Source organism: Pan paniscus, chromosome 8, assembly GCF_029289425.2.
Source record: "Pan paniscus chromosome 8, NHGRI_mPanPan1-v2.0_pri, whole genome shotgun sequence".
Lineage (NCBI taxonomy): Eukaryota > Metazoa > Chordata > Mammalia > Primates > Hominidae > Pan > Pan paniscus.
Window position 1 is genome coordinate 40898908 of NC_073257.2, and position 22078 is coordinate 40920985.

At 36.4% G+C, this 22078-nt stretch overlaps 1 protein-coding gene across 10 annotated transcripts in view; it reads right to left on the reverse strand.

The window, feature by feature from the left end:
• The window catches only part of MPP7 (MAGUK p55 scaffold protein 7), a 284148-nt gene that overhangs the window by 176508 nt on the left and 85562 nt on the right, over positions 1 to 22078 (reverse strand). For all 10 annotated transcript variants that reach the window (XM_055092545.1, XM_003821435.5, XM_034930201.3 and 7 more), the window contains one exon: positions 10981 to 11148. In XM_055092545.1, coding sequence (XP_054948520.1) covers positions 10981 to 11017 — 37 coding nt within the window. In that variant the 5' untranslated portion in view covers positions 11018 to 11148. The remainder of the gene's footprint in view (positions 1 to 10980; positions 11149 to 22078) is intronic.

Genomic DNA, 22078 nt, shown 5'->3' on the forward strand with positions numbered 1-22078 from the left:
ACGATAATGGTTTCCAGCTCCAACCATGTCCCTGCAAAGGACATGGTTGATCTTGTTCCTTTTTATGGTTGCACAGTATTCCATGGTGTATATGGACCACATTTTCTTTATCCAGTCTATCATTGATGGACATTTGAGTTGATTCCATGTCTTTGCTACTGTGAATAATGCTGTAATAAACACATGCATGCATGTATCTTTATAACAGAATGACTTATATTCCTTTGGGTATATACCCAGTAATGAGACTAGTGGATCAAATGGTATTTCTGGTTCCAGATCTTTGAGAAATCGCCACACTGTCTTCCACAATGGTTGAACTAATTTACACTCTCACCAACAGGATAAAAGCATTCTTATTTCTCTATAGCCTCACCAGCATCTATTGTTTCTTGACTTTTTAATAATTGCCATCCTGACTGAACTACTTGCCCAACAATCTTAATTTGCTCTGCAAAGAAACCGAAAAGTATGAATATGATCAAATCAAATCAGCAAAGTATACTTTGGGTGGGGGAAGTGTTAGAGGAAAAAAGCAACAAGTTCAAGACCTTGCTTTTCCACAAGGAAATATATGAATTACCAAGAAGAAAAAAATGTTAACATGAGATTTTTTTTTATACGAAAGATGAGAACAAAGTAATTTCATGACACTGACGATATCAGTAAAATCCACTTTTGTTTTTTAAACTGGATTCCTTGAGTGGTAAATCTCAGTGATATATTCATTACCTTCAGTAATTTGAATCTATCACTTTAAGGATAAAGGATCATGATTTTGGTACCAGAAGTGAGGTTAACGAGACTTCCCTAAGCAAACTGATCTATAGTGCAAACAACTTGAACATGGGCCAAACATTTTTAAAAGAACTAAGCAGCACTTCTTGGCCAGGCACAGTGGCTCACACCTGTAATCTCAGCACTTTGGGAGGCCAAGGTGGGCAAATCACCTGAGGTCAGGAGTTTGAGACTGGCCTGGCCAACATGGTGAAACCCCGTCTCTACTAAAAATACAAAAATTAGCCAGGTGTCGTGGCGCACCTGTAATCCCAGCTACTCGGGAGGCTGAGGCAGAATCGCTTGAACCCAAGAAGCAGAGGTTGCAGTGAGCTGAGATCACACCACTGCACTCCAGCCTGGGTGACAGAGTGAGACTCCATCGCAAAAAAAAACAGAAAAAAAGAAAAGAAAAAAAACTAAGCAGTTGCTTCTTATAAAAATCATCATCATCACTGAAATTAAAAACTCAACCCCAGCATGTAAAGGAGAGCAATAAAGCTCAAAAAAGAATTAACCAAACAAGATAGGTGAGAATTACTCAAAGGGCTGATGGCTGATGGAAAGACCAAAAAAGACTGAACTATATAAGAGGGTTAAGAAAGATAAGGGATAAAAGAAATGTCTTAGGCATATTTAACTGGAACACTAGAATGATAGGAGAGAGGAAGAATGAAGTACAGGTAACATCTTAAAAGATTAACAGCTGATTTTTTTCCAGAATTCATGAAATACACGGATTTATATGCATTCAAAAAGCCAAATGAATTCTGGATAAGGCATAGAAAATGAAATTCCACCTAGACACAGAATAGTGAAAGTGCAGACATCTAAGAAAAAAAGAAAATAATAAAAACAGCCAGAGAAAGAAGCCAGATTACTTCCAAAGAGAGACTCTGACAACTGACTTTTAAATAGCCACTTTGAATATATAATTTCATTGCCTCTTGCTTTCAGCGCACTGAGGAAAAAATAATAACTGCTAACCTAGCATTATGTGCTTGGTAAAAACTACTTCCAAGAATGAGCACAAATAAAAACATTTTCAGCAATAACAGAGACAGTTTGATAGCAGTAGACCTTCAAAATAGGAAATTCTAAAGATTTTTACTGTAAGCAGATGGAAAAACCATGGTGGATGAAAATGCTGAGTTGTGAGTTGGAGGTAAACAAAGAAAATGGTAATATGTGAGGAACTCTAAATGAATACTGATAGTATAAAACTGTGACAATGGGCCAGGCACGGTGGCTCATGCCTGTAATCCCAGCACTTTGGGAGGCCGAGGCAGGCGGATCATGAGGTCAGGAGATCGAGACCATCCTGGCTAACACAGTGAAACCCCGTCTCTACTAAAAATACAAAAAATTAGCCAGGCGTGGTGGCAGGCGCCTGTAGTCCCAGCTACTCAGGAGGCTGAGGCAGGAGAATGGCGTGAACCCGGGAGGCGGAGCTTACAGTGAGCTGAGATCACGCCACTGCACTCCAGCCTAGGTGACAGAGCTAGACTCCGTCTCAAAAAACAAAAACAAAAACAAAAACAAAAAGAACTGTGACAATGATATCTTCAAGGTCTGGGGTTTTTTATTTAAAAAAGAGAATGAAAATACATGACACAGTAGCATGTAAGTTGGGAACATATGAAGTAGAAGTCCTGTAAGGTCCTTAGCTTGTCCATGGTGACAATAAAGGTAGAGATTAATGTTGAATTTTTACAATAAAGGATTCAAGTAGTAATTTTGAAGGAAACTACCAAAACAACAGAAAGAGAATGTATAATAACATCAAGACATAGGGGAAAAATGAAAATGGTAGAAATATTCTAATCAGTCCAAAGAAAATATAAGTAATAGAAAGAATAGGACAAAGAGAAAGCATAAAATGGGATGGTAGATTTTAAATTTTAAAAGTCAGTCATTATGTTAACTGTACTGAAAATACTCTAGTTAAAAGCAAAGATTTGTACAACCCCAAAAAGCTTCAATTACAAGCAATTCACAAGAGCTCCATCAATACATTAGGAACACAGAAGAGCTGAAAGTAAAAGGATAGAAAAAGATAAACTACTCAGTGCTAACAGAAAAAAAAAGTATATACTTCAATATAAAATTTATTTAAAAGGCTTAATTTACCAACAAAATAACATATTTAAATATACAAAAGAAGGCCAGGCGCAGTGGCTCACGCCTGTAATCCCAGCACTTTGGGAAGCCGAGGCAGGCAGATCACTTGAGGTCAGAAGTTCGAGACCAGCCTGGCCAACATGGTGAAAGCCCATCTCTACAAAAAAAATACAAAAAATTAGCTGGCATGATGGTGCATGCCTGTAGTCCCATCTACTCCAGAGGCTGAGGCAGGAGAATTGCTTGAACCCGGGAGGCGGAGGTTGCAGTGAGCCAAGATCATGCCACTGCATTCCAGCCTGGGCGACAGAGCGAGAATCCATCTCAAATAAATAAATAAATAAACTAAACAAAAACTGATAGAACTACAAGATAAATCCATAATCGCTGAGGGAGATTTTTAAAAATACTTCTCTTGGTAACTGAAGGAATAAGCAGCAGCAACAAAAAATCAATTAGAATACAGAATATTTGAATGTCTTAATCAATAAGTTTGGCCTAATAGACACATATAGAAAACTACAGTCAATAATTACAGAATATACCTATGGTTAAACATATTCAGAATACTTATTGAAATTAACCATATGTCTAAGCCATAAAATAAACAAATTTCAAAGGGCTAAAATGGTGCAAATTCAGCTTTCTGACCACAAAGCAATTAAGGTAAAAAATCAGTAACAAAAAAAAAAAAATGAAAAAAACTCTTATGTGAATATTTTTTTAATTCTCAATAATCAATTACAAAAATTCTAAAGCAAACACTTAATAAAATTAGAAAATATTTTTAAATTATAGCACAAATAGAGCCAATAAAACTTAGCGAGAAATAGTCCTAAATGTGAACATTAGGAAAAGGGAAAGATTAAATATTTATAAACAAAGTATTTCTAGAAATTAGAAAAAGAACAGTAAAAATTAATGAAATAAAAACAAATGTACAATAGAGAAAATAAAGCCATAAGTTTTATATCTAAAAAGACTAATAGAATTGACAAAACTCTCACAAAATTAAGAGGAGAGAGGAAGAGAGTGCAAAAATTACCAATATCAGGACCAAAAAAAAAAGCATCAATGTAGAAACTACAGGTACGAAGTAATAATAATACAAATAATTCTTTCCCAACAAATTTGAAAACTCTGATAAAATGGACAGTCTTGGAAAACTGTAAATCACCAAAATTGACTCAAGAAGAAACAGAAAGCTAGAATATTCTTTTAACCTTTAAAATAAATGAATTAGTTACCAAAAATCTTATCAAAAAGAAAATTCCCAGGCACAGGTGACCTAACAGGTAAGTTCTACTCAAGTAAAAGTTAATATCAATCTTTCACAGACTCTTCCACAGAAGAGGAAAGGCTCCTCCCAATACACTACACGAGACCAACATGACTTTTTGAAATTCGGTAAAGAATGAAAAAGTGAAATTACAACTGAACTCACTCATCAACATAGATCTCAAAATTCTAAACAAAATACGAGCAAACCAAATCCAGAAATATATAAAAAGGATAGTAAATTATGACCAAATTGGGTTTATCCCTAGAATGCAAGTTGGTTTAACATTCAAAAATCAGTGTAAGGCCAGGCACAATAGCTCACACCTGTAACCCCAGCACTTTGGGAGGCCAGTGGTGGGACGATCACTTGAGCCCAGAAGTTTGAGACAGCCTGGGTAACACAGGAAGACTCACAGAAGTCTCTACAAAAAATAAAAAATTAGCCAGGCATGGTGGCATGCGCCTAAAGTCCTAGCTACTTGAGACACTGAGGCAGGAGGATCCTAGGACTTTGAGGCTGCAATGAGCTACAACTGCACCACTGTACTCCATCCTGGGTGACAGAGTGAGATCCTGTCTCTTAAAACACACACACACACACACACACACACACACACACACACAAATTGATTGGTAACGTAAGATGGATTGGATTGCTTTTCTCTTCTTTTAAAGAAAATAGTACACATGAAGAGGCAAGCAAAGAGTAGACAGCCAAAAATATAGAAGAAAAGCTTTATGGAGGTGTGTTAGGGAGTTAATTTTTTTAAAATAATACTTTTCCCCTGGATTCTATAATACGTGTTATATGTAGCCACTTTCGAAAATTTACAATGTGTTTTCATTCTAAATAAATATTCACTTTCAAACTAAAAACTGCTTATGGTGTAATTCCATTTATAAAGTTCAACCAGCAAAATTAAACCATATTGCCTACGAATGCTTATACAAATCATAAACTATGTCTTATGTGTAGTCTGACGTAGGAGTCATTAAGGGGGTTGGGAAGATTGTGACTGAGAAGAGATACACAGGCTGCCTTCAAGGTGTTGGAATTTTTGACCTAGGTGGATGATGGTTACATGGCTATGACTAGGTCACATGGATGCTGGCTTATAACCACTTTTAAAACTCTACTTATAAAGGTTTTTTATGTGCATTTCTGTACCTATATTTCACATTATATGATGCTTGTAAAAATCATAATGAAATTATAAAACTAAAACTAATATAGGTATTATGCAGGAAAGGAATGATTCCATAAGATTAAAAACTATAAAGATAGTATGGCACTCTCCCGGGAATAAAAATAAAATCAACTCTCTAGCTAATAAAAGTTGTTTCCCATGGGTTAACAATTCTGATACTGCTATATTGGTACACGTACACTGGGACTGAACAATTAAGTAAATCGATGGTGGATGGTAGTAGCAGGTTTTCCACTGTTGGAGGGGGAAGAGGCTACAATGATCCATTTGCTAAGGATTAGAGTTGAAAACATCAATGAGAACTCATATTTAGTTTAGTATAGTTACAGATGATTACACATAGAAATGTTCATATACGTTTCTGTGTGTTTACGCATGGGTTAACTTACACACATACATTTCTTTGCTTTGTCAGCTGAAAGAGGCTTAAAGAAACAACACTCCGGCCGGGCGCGGTGGCTCACGCCTGTAATCCCAGCACTTTGGGAGGCCAAGGCAGGCGGAATCACAAGGCCAGGAGATCGAGACCATCCTGGCTAACACGATGAAACCCCGTCTCTACTAAAAAAAAAACAAAAATACAAAAAATTAGCCGGGCGTGGTGGCGGGCGCCTGTAGTCCCAGCTACTCAGGAGGCTGAGGCAGTAGAATGGTGTGAACCTGGGAGGCGGAACTTGCAATGAGCCTAGACAGCACCACTGCATTCCAGCCTGGGCGACAGAGCGAGACTCCGTCTCAAAAAAAAAAAAAAAAAGAGAGAGAAACAACACTCCAAGGCTGAGTGTGGTGCCTCATGCCTATAATCCCAGCACTTTGGGAGGCTGAGGCAGGAGCATCACTTGAGCTCAGGAGTTTGAGACCAGCCTGGGCAACACAGGGTACCCCATCTCTACCAAGAAGAAAAGAATTGAAAAGAAAAAGAAAGGAAAGGAGAGGCAGAGGGAAAGAAGAGAGAAGACAGAAGAGGGAAGAGAGAAGAGAGAGGAAGGAGGAGAGAAAAGAGAAAAGAAACGAAATGAAACAAAACAAAACGAAAAAGAAACAACACTCCAGCAGCGATAAGCAAACCTATTGCCCAGATCTTGATTTCTAAGCCCATCCCAACAAAAGGAACTAGAGCCCCTTAGAGAAATGTCTACTTCTAGGACTGGGGCAGGAAATACACAAGATGAGCCAAGAATATTTGTAGTATCAAAAGTAAGGAAGTGCTAAAAACCAATGAGCCCACATTGATGGGGGTTATCAAGGAAGCCAACTCAAAGAGCTCCCAAGGGCCAAAGCTGGAACAATTTGAGCAACAAAATAAAGTAGTCATGGCTTATAACCCAAAGTACAAAATAAGTATCCATGACTCCATACTGATCTGAATGATTGAATAAATTAATAAATGGGAGAGAAAAGACAAAGAATTCCAAATAATTTAGATAGCTCCTTTACCCTAAAGGAGGAGAAACGACACATGCTACTGTAAGTGTGGGCTGCACAAAGAGACTTTTTCCAAAGATTACAGTATGGAAAGGATGAAAAAAAGAGTAATCTTACAGTGGGGAAACCTGACACACAGTACTTTAGGCAGGTCACCAACATTAATGTCAACAGTTATAAATCGAGTTGACAGAATACACCCTCAGTGTGATATGATGACAATGGCCCTTCACCGCTCTGATCTTACCCCACAAACACATAACCCCAATCTTTTCACAAGAAAAATATCAGACAAATTCCAGGAGAGGGGAATCCTTACAATATACCTAACCAGAACTCCTCAAAACTCTCAAGATTGTCAAAATCAAGGAAAGTCTTTTGGATTTTGTTGTTTTTTGTTTTGTTTTGTTGTTTTGTTTTTTTTGAGACAGGGTCTCACTCCATCGCCCAGGCTGAAGTGCAGTGGTGTGATCACTGCTCACTGCAGCCTACACCTCCCAGGCTCAGGTGATCCTCCCACCTCAGCCTTCCAGGTAGCTGGAACTATAGGCACATGCCACTGTGGCCCTAATTTTTTGTATTTTTAGTAGAGATGTGGTTTCACCACGTTGCCCAGACTGGTCTCAAACTTCTGGACTCAAGAGATCCACCCGCCTCAGCCTCCCAAAGTGCTGGGATTAAGGTGTCAGCCACTGTGCCTGATTTCTAAAGTCTTAGAAACCATTATGGCCAAGAGAAGCTTAATGAGAGACGACAACTAAATGTAATATGGTATTACGAATGAGATCCTGGAACAAAAAAAAAAAAATGACATTAACGGAAAATGAAGGAAATCTGAATAAAGTACAGATTTTAGTTAATAATAATCATGTATCAATGTCATTTCTCCAAATGAAATGAATTTACCATACTAATGTAAGATGCTAATAACAGGGGAAACTAAGGCAAGGCATATTGAAACTCTCTGTACTGTCTTCGTAATTTTTCTATAATTCTAAAATTGCTCTAAAAATAATCTATAAAAAATTAAATATAATCAACAGATCATACAGCCAAGAAAGAGAACTCAGAAAATATATGTAATGCTGGATTATGATAGAGGGGATATTAAAAATATACACGGAAAGGACAGACTATTGAATAAGTGATCTAGGGACTTGGTGGACCACATGAAAAAATAAAATCAGGTGAGATTAGACTACTGCCATGCTCCACATACAGATTACAGTTGGATTACAATTTCAAATGTGTAAAAACAAATCTTTAAGATAACTATTAAAAATCTTAGAGAATATCTTCATAATCTTGGGATATGAAAGGCCTTCTTAAGCAGAAGAAAGGTAGCATGCACCATACAGAAAAGATTGATTTGACTACAAAGAAGTTTTCAACTATTATAGAAGAAATGTTATTATTTAAGGAATAAGAAGGACAAATCACTGACCAGAAGAAATGATGTTCAACCTATAATGGCTCAAAGGATGAATACACAAAATGTAAATAAATTCTGCAAGTAAATTAGAAAATGACGAACCAGTACAAAAATGGGGAAGAGATATGAAGAGATGAATCACAGAGGAATGACCATTAAACAAATGGAAATACGCTAGCTATCACTAGTAACGCACATTTCACACTTAAGATTTTATGTTTTTCCCAACAGATCGGTAAAAATTACAAGGATTGACAATATTTAATATTGCCAAGAATGTAGGGGAAAGCATCTTTAATACACTGACTGTAGATCATTCGGTGGTTTAACCACTCTGGAGGACAATTTGACATCATTAAATGTGTACATCTTCCCTTCCAAAATATTTACAAAAGGAGCAAAACCAGGCTTTTGTGAACAGCAATATGGTTCACTAAACAGCAATATGATGGAAAAGTATACATTAGTTTAAAAGAATGAGATAAATACACAGATGTATAGAGAGATATAGATAAACGTGCGTAGACACACCAACACTTTTCTATATTTAACACAGAAATATCTCTCCAAGAATATAGCTTGGTGTAGAAAAAAAGCTGAAGAATAATAAATAGGGCATAACAAAATCTGTGATTAAAAACAAAAGGAAAAGAGACTCAAAAACAATGTATTAATGACATATATATGCAAGTATTGAATGCACAGGAAACTCTTACAGGCTACTTATCAAACGGAGAAAAAAAATGAGATCGGGGGAAAGCGGCATGTTTTTATGTATTACTTGTATAATTAGTTTTTTTTTTTCTTCGTGAAATAAGCAAGAAGGGAAAGAAGTGGTAAAAGTTTTACACGGAACGTATGTTCCCAAATGAGCAATCCATGCATCTAGGCTGCTGTGAGTCGGGTGCCTTGCTCCTGTGGCACAAGGGTCTGACTTCAACTCTGTTCCCCTGGAAACCTGATAATGGGACGACATCAGCGATACTGCTAAGCAACGCTGCTTATGGGAAAAATGACCCGACTGGCCAGTTGCAAACATCTGATGCATACGCCGTACTTTGCGGCTTCTGTAAATGCAGAGACTCTTGTCTTCTGTGCTTTGCTCAAACCTTGTGGGGACATAAGGTCAGAAAACATCATAAAGCAAGGTGTCACTCAGATCAGCACTTTAGATTTGCACTGCAGCGAGCTGGCTGTGTGTGGAAAAGCTCTTTTTAAATTCTTAATAGCCTATGCTATTTTTCATGACTGACACCTAAACTGCCTTATAAACTATAAATACTCCATTTTAATCCTCCTTCAAGTTATATGTAAGCAACGATATTTTGCATTAAATTAAACTAAGGCATTTTGGGTGAACAGCAAGGTTTAAAACTTATTCATTACACGACTGTAGTAAATTTATGGTTCACATAAATTTTATCCATAATTTCCCAAAGCACTATGGAAAGTTAAATCATTCATTTTTATAAAGTAGAACACAATGTGGGACTATATAAAACCTAAAAAGAAGAAAAAAAATTTCCAAAGGGTCTGGCTTCCAAGTTAAGGTCTTGAGAAAGAAAAGCTTTACGTAATTTAACAATCAAAACTTCTTCCTGACAAAAACGAATCCTCAATGTAAATCACAGCGGAAAAAAAAAATCATTCTTGATGGATAAAGATGAGACAAAACTTGCCAAAATATAACTATGGATATGCTTGAAATAGCAAATAATTATGTTTGCAAATAGTGCAAATGAAAATGCCAGTGTAACATAATACAAGATAAAACTGAATTTCTGTTTCGGTGTTTTTGAGATTATAGCACCAGTCATTGTAATTGTCCAGTCTGAGACAGCCACCTCAGCTGGTTTGAGAGCTATATCAACCAAATTCAGGATGGCCCATATAAAACAGAGAACATTCCTTTTCGTCACACTATGTTACCACTTCTTTCAAGGGGCTTTAAAAATGCATGACATAGGCCCCCAACCCCATTTACATTTTGTTTTAGTAGTTCTTAGAGGCATCCAGGATTTTACACTTTGAAAAAGTGCTGATTCTGGTCCAGAACAGGACCTCAAAGAGGCATCTACCACCACACTTCTACTTCCTGAATCAGATCAGAAGGGGAGGATTTTATGTACACATGTGTGTGTGTGAGTTTTTTTTTCCTTTCTTATAAATACCTATTCTAGGTATCTCAAAGTCTTATAACTGATAATAACATAAAATATGTTTGTTTGTTAGTTTTAATTGAATCCCTTAATGGTATGTATCAATTTCAGGATAGTTTTACCTCTGGTGACAGAGAGAAAACAGAGAATTGGGGTAAGGATAATGTTTTATTTCTTAAAGAAAAAAAAAAGAGAAAAATATGAATCAAGTGTGGCAAACAGTTCCTAGCTGTTATACATGAATGAAGGATAATATGGGTATCACAGTATTTGCCATACTTTTCTATAAGTTTCAAATACTTAATTTTTTAAATTAAAGGCACAGAATTATTCTAAAAGCAAGACAGTATGGGAATATCTGCACACGCCATCACTACCCAGAGAAGAGGCAATGAGTCCATGTCCTCCAGTAACTTTTACCTAGGAGGGCATCCCTGAGTTGATCTTATGTCCCTAGTGTTGGTGACAGAAAAACAAGCATGATCTGCCTGCATTTGCTTAAAGCAATGCTGTATTTCACTGTGAACAAGATTTAAGCAAAGATGGAATGAGAACTGCCCCTCTTGGGGTCACATACCAGTGTCACTCCCAGATCCCGTTGACAAAGCTGGCATGATGCAAGGTGTAGGAACAGGTCAGCCCACCGCTCTCCGGACACCCTGCCTTCGGACAGCCACAGGGAATTCCAATTCAATAGCCTGCAGCCACGTTGTCTACCAAGATCTGTATATTTTGTAAGCCGTTTCTAGAAAGGAAAGAAACATTTATAATTTTTAAAAAGGGACCATCACCAAATCACAACATTCTGTAACTAATTCAAAATTCTCATCCCAATCACTATTGGAGAGATCGCAACTCTTCAGAATTTTTTCTACAGACCACATGCAAGTACAAACTGTGAGAGTTTCTGATCTTGACAAGCAACTTCGAATTGAAAACATGAATGTTCTGCATGCGTGTGTTGAGGATTCCTTAAAGATTTTTACATTTGGGTTGAGGAACACTGATTGGATACGTGGATAATTTTAAGAAGCTTCTGTAAGTCAATGTCATTCTCAACTTCCTTCCCTGTGTTACTATAATTCTCAGCTACATTTCTAAATGTAGAACAGAGACTATATAAATTGTCAGCAACTTATAATTTTTATTTTTATTTTATTTATTTATTTTTTTAGATACGGAGTCTCACTCTGTCACCCAGGCTGGAGTGCAGTGGTGCGATCTGGGCTCACTGCAACCTCCGCCTCCTATGTTCAAGCAATTCTTCCTGCCCCAGGCTCCTGAGGAGCTGGAACTACAGGGGCCCGCCACCAAGCCTAGCTAATTTTTTTTTTTTTTTAATAGAGACGGGGGTTTCACCATGTTGGCCAGGCTGGTCTTGAACTCCTGACCTCAGGTCATATGCCCGCCTTGGCCTCTCAAAGTGCTGGGATTACAGGTGTGAGTCACCGCACCCAGCCTAATTGTATTTTTTTAAATAGCTCATCCTAATATGACAAATGCATGGTTCTCTAACTGATGTCTGCAACTAACCTTGAAGGAATATTTACTAGAATGGAAGCAAGATGTTATTATAGATTTACAGAAGTGTTAGTAATCCAAAGTAAATCTAACAATCCAAGCTAGCATACATAAGTAAATTCTTTTAGTAAAAACTAACCTTTGCTTTATCTGGAAAAATATTAACTTTTTTTTCAATAACTATCTTAACTAATGTTTATCCTCAAATAAGCAGTAAAGGCAGTATAGCACAGTAGCTAAGAACAAGGGATCTAGAGTTTGACCTAATCTTTAATGCTGCTAGTTCTGTGATCTTCAACAAGGTATTTCATCTTCTTAAGCCTTAACTTCCTTATATGCAAATAGAGACAATAGTAAATTAGAACTATTTGGTAATTAAATATACTCAGACATATAATGCAGTGTCTGACACATGGTAAATAAACAAGAAACAATGGTTGTTAGGGTTTTTTTTTAATTCAGGTAATGAGATTATACAATGAAAACATAAAAGAAAGTAGCAAGATTAAAATTTACATTGGCCTAACACCTAGAGGGAGGCCATCTGGTTTAAATTTGATCACCCCTGGCTAATAACAGAGAAAGTACTCCATTTACATTTTTGTAGAAATCAGAAGAACCATACACTGTGTTTTAAGTTCATTTTTAATGCACTTTCCTCGATTCTCTATAAAGCAAATTCAGTAATTTAGAAGCATATTTTTAACATATATTAACAACAACAAAAAAACATTGGAAACACTGGAAAGACTGGTTCACATCAATTCTGAAAGCCTTTAAGTTGCTGATTCAAATTGCAGAATAAAGAGAAATGAACTTGCCAAATTTTACTTTAAAAAATCCAAACTGTAAGATTCTATTAAAGCCTTCTAAATTTGCTTTTTAATTGTTAAAGTGAAAATTCTTATTAAAAACTTCACCATCAAATGGATTATTTTAGACCAGACTATCTGCTGTAATACCTTGAATTTTCCTTTATGTTATTGCAAAGGCTGACATAGTTAAAACATGCATACAAATCCATATAGAAAACAGTGCTAATTTAAAATATAAGAATTGTTATTTGAAATGCCAAATGAAAATATAGCTGAATAAGCTAAAAATTAAAAATGTGAGGCAAGATTTCACTAATGCACAAGTATGGAGCTGTTTTTTCTAATAATTTTGAAAGCAACTTTGCTTTGCCTTCATAAATTATTCTAAAAAATCAGTGTGATGAATTCAACTACAGGAAAATGTTCCTTATATAAAGCAAGGCTAGAAATGAAGTAATTCAAAGTCAAAAAAAAAAGACTGTATAATTTAAAGAACACAGTCAATTAGTAGACTTTTGTTTTGCTAATAGAAAAAAATGAAAATCAATTAAAATTTCTAAAATGTCTGCAGACACATTTGTACCATTAGGCCAATATATATGTATGTATGTTTGTGAGTAGGTATTTATTATATGTGTGTGTATATATATGTAATTTAAGTTTCTTTATGTCATGAGAAAAGCCTAAATTTATATGGTATAGATTGCACATATGCTATACCATGTATACCATGCAACCTATCACTTTCTTCACAGCTTAAAGAACTTACAGTGTTTCAGGCTTGTAAACCATACACACCATATAATAAGACAACATATGCTTATATCAATTAGAATTTCATACAATTTGAAACATTCACATTCCATTAATACTAGAGACCTTACATTCCAAATCAAAATATCCTTTTGAGCTGATATTGCTGCTGTTCATCTACGCCATATACAAAAAGCCCTCATATTTCTTGTTTTTTATTTCATAATGAACACTCAAGGTTAAATTTTTCCAAAGCTGTATCATTTACTACAAAACAATTATCTTTTAAGTATATATACTACAAAGTAATCACCTTCTCAGACCATATACAAGTATATGAATTTAAAAAATGGTTTGACAGAATCCTAACCAGTAATACTTTGTATTTTGTGGAATGAAGCAAAGTTGCTAGGTTTAACTTTCAAACTGAGTTAAACTTTTGTAGTAATGATGTTATTTTCTTTGGCAAAATTCATTGAAAATGCTTTGGAATTTGTCAGAACGCAGCCATAATTATTACTGACTGTTGTATGGAATCGATTTACTACAACACAAAAATACCAGCTGTTACAGTATGTCCTAAGAGGGATTACCGAATATTCTTAAATTGAAGTTCAATCCATCTTTCCATAAAAAAGAGAAAGACCCGAAAGCCAGGAACATAACAGCAGCATCAAGTGCACCTGAAGCATTTACAATACCCAATAGAACGATTACAACCCTCCTTTAAAAGGGCTTATTTTTGAAATTTCATTATTCCAGTTGTACCTTGCTTCTATATATCACACTGTATCAGGTTCCTCTGGCACTGATCATGTGGAAACAGTGAACTATGTGAAGGTCTATGAGCTTACAACGTTCAATTTCTACCCACCCTGGGTAACTCTCAATGCTCCCATGGCACTCATGACATCTAGTGGTCAACCACAGAAGTGCAAGTGTTTAAAACTTGTTTTCAGTAAATAATTAACTTAATTCCATAGTCTGCAACATTTTTTATTAATGTGAACATATACACACACACACAGTTAATATATATCAACAAGAAACCAAGTAATTTTCAAATACATTTCCTCTAAATTTGGGTAAGTGTTCAAGAATATGAAAACTTGTAATTAACTGTCATCATAAACTACTTTAATAATTATGTTAGCAATCTATCATTTCAGAAGAATAAGTGTGCTCAGAAATCCAACTGTAGATTATTTCACCAGATACACATACTCAAAAGTTACATTTTCAAAACCTAATAGAGCAATAAAATAACACAAACAAGAGTAAACTTTTTAAAAATAAATCTATCACAGATTTTTGTAAAAGCTCAATCTGAAAGACTCATTAGTTCTATTAGCCAGTGCAAGAAGCAGACTTATACCTGTTAACATTATTTGGACCCTCATAAATTATAATTGTAAGACTAAAAGGGGGCAACATATACTAAGTGGCAGACATCTGCTTATATAAAATGGTACTTGTACCTTTTATACCAGCCATTCTCAAAGCATGGTCCACAGACCCCTAGTGGTCTCCAGGACCCTTCCAGAGAGGTCCATGAAGTCAAACTATTTTCATAAAATTACTAAAGAAAGTACTGAGATGTTATTTGTCTTTTGCACTGTACCAGCATTTGCACCAATGGTGAAAAGCAATGGTCACAGTTGGTAAAACCACTGGCACCTGAGCATGAGTCAGGATAATGGCACCAAATTGAAACTATTCAACATTGTATTCTTCACTGCCAAGGATGCTCATTCAGAGTAGGAGGAGGAAAAGGAAGAAAAGCAGGAAGAGGAGGAGGGGAGAGGGAAGGTTCATTATAGAATATCCTTAATGAAGCAGTAAAAATTAATATTGACTCTTGAGTACTCTTCTTTTTAACATCCTGTGTGAATAAGGGGAAGCACACATAAAGTAACTGCTGCTATAAACAAAGGAAATACTGTCTCAAAAGAACACTTGTGCAATGATTTGAGTTGTGAGTTATACTGGCTGCTTTGATCATGGAACTTTTTTTTTTTTTAACTTAAAAGAACAACTGAAGACAAACTATGGTTATTCAAGCTTCGGTATTTGGCAAACATTTTCTTGAAGATAAATGGAGTCCATACTTTCAAGGGAAACCAAAAACAGTATGTGTTGCTAATGATAAAAATGAGCTTCCAAGCAAAAATCAGAATTTTAAAAACTTGCATCCACTAGAGGCTCATTTTGCTATGTTAACTGAAATACACGCACGGTGGAACCAAGTCCCCACTGTGCACTGGTTCTATCAGCTTCTCAATGCCCACAGCCTTTGCTGAGAAGACCCACGGTGGTATTAACAAATGTGATTTTTTTTTGGCATTTTGTATCAACATTGGGAAGATCTGCATGATTCGGTGAACCAATATTTTCCCATTTTCTACTAACACATTAGAAAATCATGCATGAACGACATCCATTAAAAGCTCAAGATTGATCAATGGATTTAAAGTTCCAATACAATAACTTTATTTCTATACTTTCAGATTTTACACTGAAACTTATCTTTAAGAAACTGCCATATATCTTTGGTGTAACAGCAAATATCCACAGTTAACTGAATAGGCTATTAAAATACTCCTCCCTTTTCCAACTACAGATCTCTCTGTAAGTTCAGTTTTTCTTCATATCCTTCAACCAGAACATACAGCAACAAAATGAAAGTAGACACAGATACGAAAATATAACGGTCTCCTGTTGAGCCAGGAATTAAAGAAATCTGCAATTCACTCATGTTTTTGTTTTGAGGGTAAAATTATTTTTCATAAAAATGTTATTTGTGTTAACATGAAGCAAATTTAATATTGTTATTTTTAAATTAATTAAACTAATATAACCCACATAATCAAAACTCTTTAGAGCCTTCAATAATTTTTAAGAGTATAGATCTGAGGCCCAAAAATGTTGAGAATTGCTTCTCTAATGCCAAGGTTTGGCAAACATTCTCTGTAAAGTGCCAGACAGTAAACATTTTAGGCTTTGTGGTCCATACGGTCTCAACCTAAACAATAGGTACATGAGTATGACTGTGTTCCCATAAAACTTGATTTCCAGAAATGAAGGAGGGCCAAGTTTGCTGACCACTATTCTATATCCTTACATTCTATCTGCTAGTGACTTAAGGATCTAGAAGTAGCATGTTTTCTAGTAACATTTTTACTGGTCATTATTTATACATTCAAAAAGAAAGTTAAAAAATCTATTTTGTTTTGTTGTGCAAAACTGTGAAAATTTTTAAAGATTCAGTTCTTAATCATAAACAAAATTGCATTTCAATTTTGGCTATCCCAAGTATCTCAGACTCATCGCTATACATAAAGAATTTAAAAACAGACTTACAACTGGCCAAGTATTAGGATGTTGTATGTAAGAAAAGATGCTTTATACAACCAAAAACAAAAATTCCTAGTTTTCAAGAAAAAAAGATTATGAAGAATCAAAATATCTCACATTTTACAAATCCAATGGGGTTCAATGATTAATATAAAACCAACATATGTCCTTTCCACACATGGAAAGGGAAATGCTGAAGCAATAGAAAAGAAGAATCCCATTAAAAGAATCCTATAAACCTTTAAAGACTTCAGAAAGGAAACAAGAGAACATGCTGCTTTATAATCCCCAGGCAAAGAGACCCAGGCTTTAAGGCTGCTAGGAAAGTCTGCCGGGAACCCTGGTCCATTTGCCAGGAAGGAGCATTAACCACGAGACCCTTAGGGACTCATCTGGTGCGGGCTCGGGAAGGCACACAACCGCCCCTTCTCTGCAAGCATAGGTGTAATGAATGAACTAGCACTTGCAGGCAATGAACTCATTCCAGACTACCCAAACCATCTACAACAATGAGTGCACCATGACCCCATTTTCCTTTTTTACTCTCCTTAAGCAAAAGTGGCAGCATTTATAGTGTTGGCACATCCTCCACACCTCTCCTCTGGGGTACTTCTCTGATGATGACTGCCTTTTCATTGCATTTATATTCTACCACTTACTGCTAAAAAGTCTTGGCTAAATCTTCAAGATTACACCACTGACCATCAATGACCCACTATTTTTGCTCTGTATCTCTTTCCTCTAATTGTTGGGGGCAGAGAAGAGTGATACAACTTCTTGATTACGTTTTCCTTGACTAATTCTCAATTTCAGATTCATCTCAGCATTCCACTGGCATTCCCTTAAGTCCTCTCTACCGCAGAAACCAGTCCTTTTTGTAATTAATGTACATCAATATAATTCTACATTTTTTTGTTCAATCAATGTCCCCCACTAGACTCCTTGAGAATGGAACCCATATCATCATATGTCCCTAAAAACTGAATAATGATCCGCTCTCTTTCCCTTCCAAGTCAGAGTCACCTCATCATTTTACCTATAGGGAGATAGCACAGCCTAACAATGAGAGCACAGATTTTGAAATCAGACAGACCTAAGATCACACCCAAGCCCCGCCTTACTGACTCCATGATCCTGGCCAAGCTACTTAATGAAATGAGATTAAATGAAATAACAAAAGTAAAACATCTAACCCATATATAGCAGCCAATCAACAGACGGCCGCTTTTATCACATTTTTTTTTTTTTCAAGACAGAGTTCCACTCTTGTTGCCCAGGCTGGAGTACAGTGGTGTGATCTCGGCTCACAGCAACCTGTCAGGAAAGGGATGCATGAACAAAATAACAACAGAATCAGAGAAACAGAACTATTAAAAGTTTCTATTTCTAGAAACTCTGGAGCTTACAAATACAATAATGGAATTGAAAAATTCACAAGAGGGGCTCAACAGCAGACTTGATCAAGCAGAAAAAAAAAAATCAGTGAACTTGAGTATAGATCATATGACACTATAAAGTCAGAAGAGCAAAAGCAAAAAAACAATGAAGAAAAGGGAAGAACCTAATGGGACACCATCAAGCAGATGAATATACGCACTATGGGAGTCTGAGAAGAACAGAGAAAGGGACATGGCTGAAAATTTCCCAAATGTGAGGGGAGAAATGGACACAAAAATTCAAGAAGCTTAAGAAACTGAATTGGATAAAGCCAAAGATACGCATGCTAAGACATATTATAATTAAATTGTCAAAAGTCACAGAGAGAATCTTGAAAGCAGCAAGAGAAAAATGACTCATCATGTACAGGGAAGCATCCACAGAGGATCAGTGAATTTCTCAGCAGAAATTTTGCAGGTTGAAGTAAGATGATACAATCAAAGTGGTGAAAAAAAAAATCTGCCAATCAAGAAGACTACATCTGACAAAACTGTCCCACAAAATGAAAAATAAATTAATCCCTTCCCAAATAAACAAAAGCTGAGGGAGTTTGTTGCCACTATGCCTCTATTACAGATACTAAAGGGAGTCTCTCAAGTCTAAATGAAAGAACGCTAGACGGCAACATGAAACCACATGAAAATATAAAGCTCTTTGGTAAAGCTGAATATATGAACAAATATAAGATACAGTAATATTGTAATGATGCATAAATCACTTTTAATTCTTTTATAAATTTTCAGGCTGGGCAATCATAGCAGAAGGTGAAAGGGAAGCAAGGCATGTCTTACATGGTGGCAGGCGAGACAAACAGAGGATAGGGGAAACTGCCAAACGCTTTTAAAGCATCAGATCTGGTAAGAACTCACTATCACAAAAAGAGCATGGTGGAAACCACCACTATGATCCAATTACCTCCTACTAGATCCCTCCCTTGACACACGGAGATTACAATTTGGATTACAATTCAAGATGAGATTTGGGTACGGACACAGAATTGAATCATATCATACATCTTCTCCTTCCCAAGTTGTCTAATGTTTCCCATAATGCCAAGTCCATCAGCTCAAGTCCCTGACATAGAGCACAGTACCCCACCAACATGTGATGGATATACAGCAGCAGCAAGAAATAAATGTGTTGTTGGGGTTATTTGCTACTGAAATACAACATAGCCCATTATGACTGATACACTGCTCATTTACAAATATCAATAGTATGATTTTAAAATAACATAAATCATTCACTCTAAGTATTTACATTGTTATTTCCTAAGTACTAATTAATATTAAGTGGTTCAACACAATAGTTCCAAAAATTTGTGGGCTACTAGAAACATCTGTAATAAATCTGGACATTCACAAAGATGATTTCATGTGTTTACTGACAACAGACTCATGTAAATTGTCTAGTTTTGTCAGTTTCCTAGGCCCTATATCAGAGCTATCAAAAAATACACTTTCTAAAAATTGATTCATTTGTAAATAATTATGTCATAATACTAAAGTTAACTGTATGCATTTTCAAATTAAGGACAGCACTAAAAAGTTAAACTAAATGTAACACACAACGGTTGCAATCATGTATATTTATGTATGTATGTTTTGAAGCTATCTTAAACAGACAGTGATAAAAGGAAATATATAATCCAAAAGCATTGATTATATATAACACAAACAACTTTATATTAAGTTAGGTTTTCTCCATGGTGGTCTATCTTTATACTCCTAAAGGAAATCCTCACTTATCTGTGTATGAGCTTATACCCATGTTTCCATTCTTCTAGCATATTCATCTATTTTATTTCCAATGCTAAGAACAAACCAAGATAAGCCCTTCAAACAATTCAAAATCCTAATGTTATATTGTAGAGAACAGTGCATCCTTTATGAACTAGAAGAGAATCTATTCTGTATTAGCCCTTTATGTATTAAACGGTAGAGACTCTTACATTTGAAGTCGGCTATACCCAAGAGAAACTTTAAGAGCACTGCATTGTTCATATACCTTTTAATGTCACTTTCTTCAATAACCTCAATTTTTATACTTCATGAATATTAGCTGCTGGAATCTATTGAGTATACTTTGTATATTTTTAATTTGTATGTCATAGCTCTGAATAGGAGTATTTTCATTTCTACAGTGAAACAAATGAACAGAAAAGGGGAAAAGTTAACATTTCCAAAGAGTTATGTAAAGACGGAACAAAAATTAAGTTGCTAAGGAAAGTAACATGCCAGTCATTGTCCAAAAACCACGGGAAATGGTTACACAAAAGAGCATTTCACAGAGCTATGCACAGCCTGTTAGTGGACTGCTAGCCAAACTGTCTTAGACTAACACACCCTGGAATGAATCTATCTGATTAGGAGAACTTACTTTATGATCAATTTAGTGTCAAGAAATCTGAGGGCTAGAAGGGGAACCTGGCTGGGAAAAACAGGGCCTGCTAAGACCATATGGAAGCCAGCTGTCAGCCACTTCCTATTCATACACTCTCAGGAGGAGACATGCCCTCACAAGAAACGGAAAATGATGTAAACGCCAAGCAGGAGGCTTTGTGCACTCCGACGCGGCTCAAGTGGTTCAGGTTTCCCAGGTGTTTCCCCAGGTGGCATCTTCTCAGCTTCCTTGGCCTCCCTTTCTAAAATCTCCCTCACACCTTCCTAATTCCACTTAACGATCTTTGCCTGTGCCTATCCCAACTTCATGAGCTATGCGTATTTCACTCTTCTTGTCTAGTGTCTGTCTTTTACTAGAATACAGTCAATGCGATGCAGGGCATAATGATGTTTCTGTCAATCACACACCACATATATGGCAGTGGTCTCATATTCTTACTCTTCCCTTTCTATGTTTGGGTATGTTTAGACACACAAATACTTACCACTGTGTTCCAATTGCCAGAAATATCCAGTGCAGTCACCTACTGTACAGGTTTCTGGCCTAGAAGCAACAGGCTGCACCATGCAGCCTAGGTGTGTAGTGGGCTCTGCCATTTGGGTTTGCCTAAGTGCACTCTAGGATGCTCCCACAAGGACCAAGTCGCCTAACAACAAATTTCTCAGAACGTCTCCCTGTCGTTAAGCAACGTATGACTTACAGAAACTATGAGAGGGCAGGGAGTTTGGTCTGCATTATTCACTGCTGAATTCCTGGTGTCTTAGAATAGTGCCTGCCATAATAATACGTGGCTCCAAACATTAATTGAATAATGAATGAAAAAATGAATGAGTGACTACTGGAATTCCTACCAATTTTAGCTATGATAATATTATATATTTTATATACATTATTTATTTTGTGTTTCTGCCTGTCCTCTTCTTAGTTCTCCTGTCCAAAGGAAAAAGACTGCTAATCTCATTGATCACAACCTAAAATATTTACTAGACCAAAAGTATAGTAGGAAAACTGTCAACAAATTAGATATTAAAAGGTCACTATCTGGCCGGGCACGGTGGCTCATGCCTGTAATCCCAGCACTTTGGGAGGCCAAGGTGGGGGGATCACATGAGGTCAGGAGTTCAAGACCAGCCTGGCCAACATGGCAAAACCCCATCTCTACTAAAAATACAAAAATTAGCCGGGCATGGTGGCACACGCTTGTAGTCCCAGCTATTCGAGAGGCTGAGGCAGGAGAATTGCTTGAACCTGGGAGGCAGAGGGTGTAGTGAGCTGAGATCCACTGCAATCCAGCCTGGGCAACAGAGTGAGACTTTGTACACCGCCAAAAAAGGTCATCTGTGCCCAGTCCCCTTGACATCTCGTGCTCCCTTTTCCCCGAGTAAGCAGACT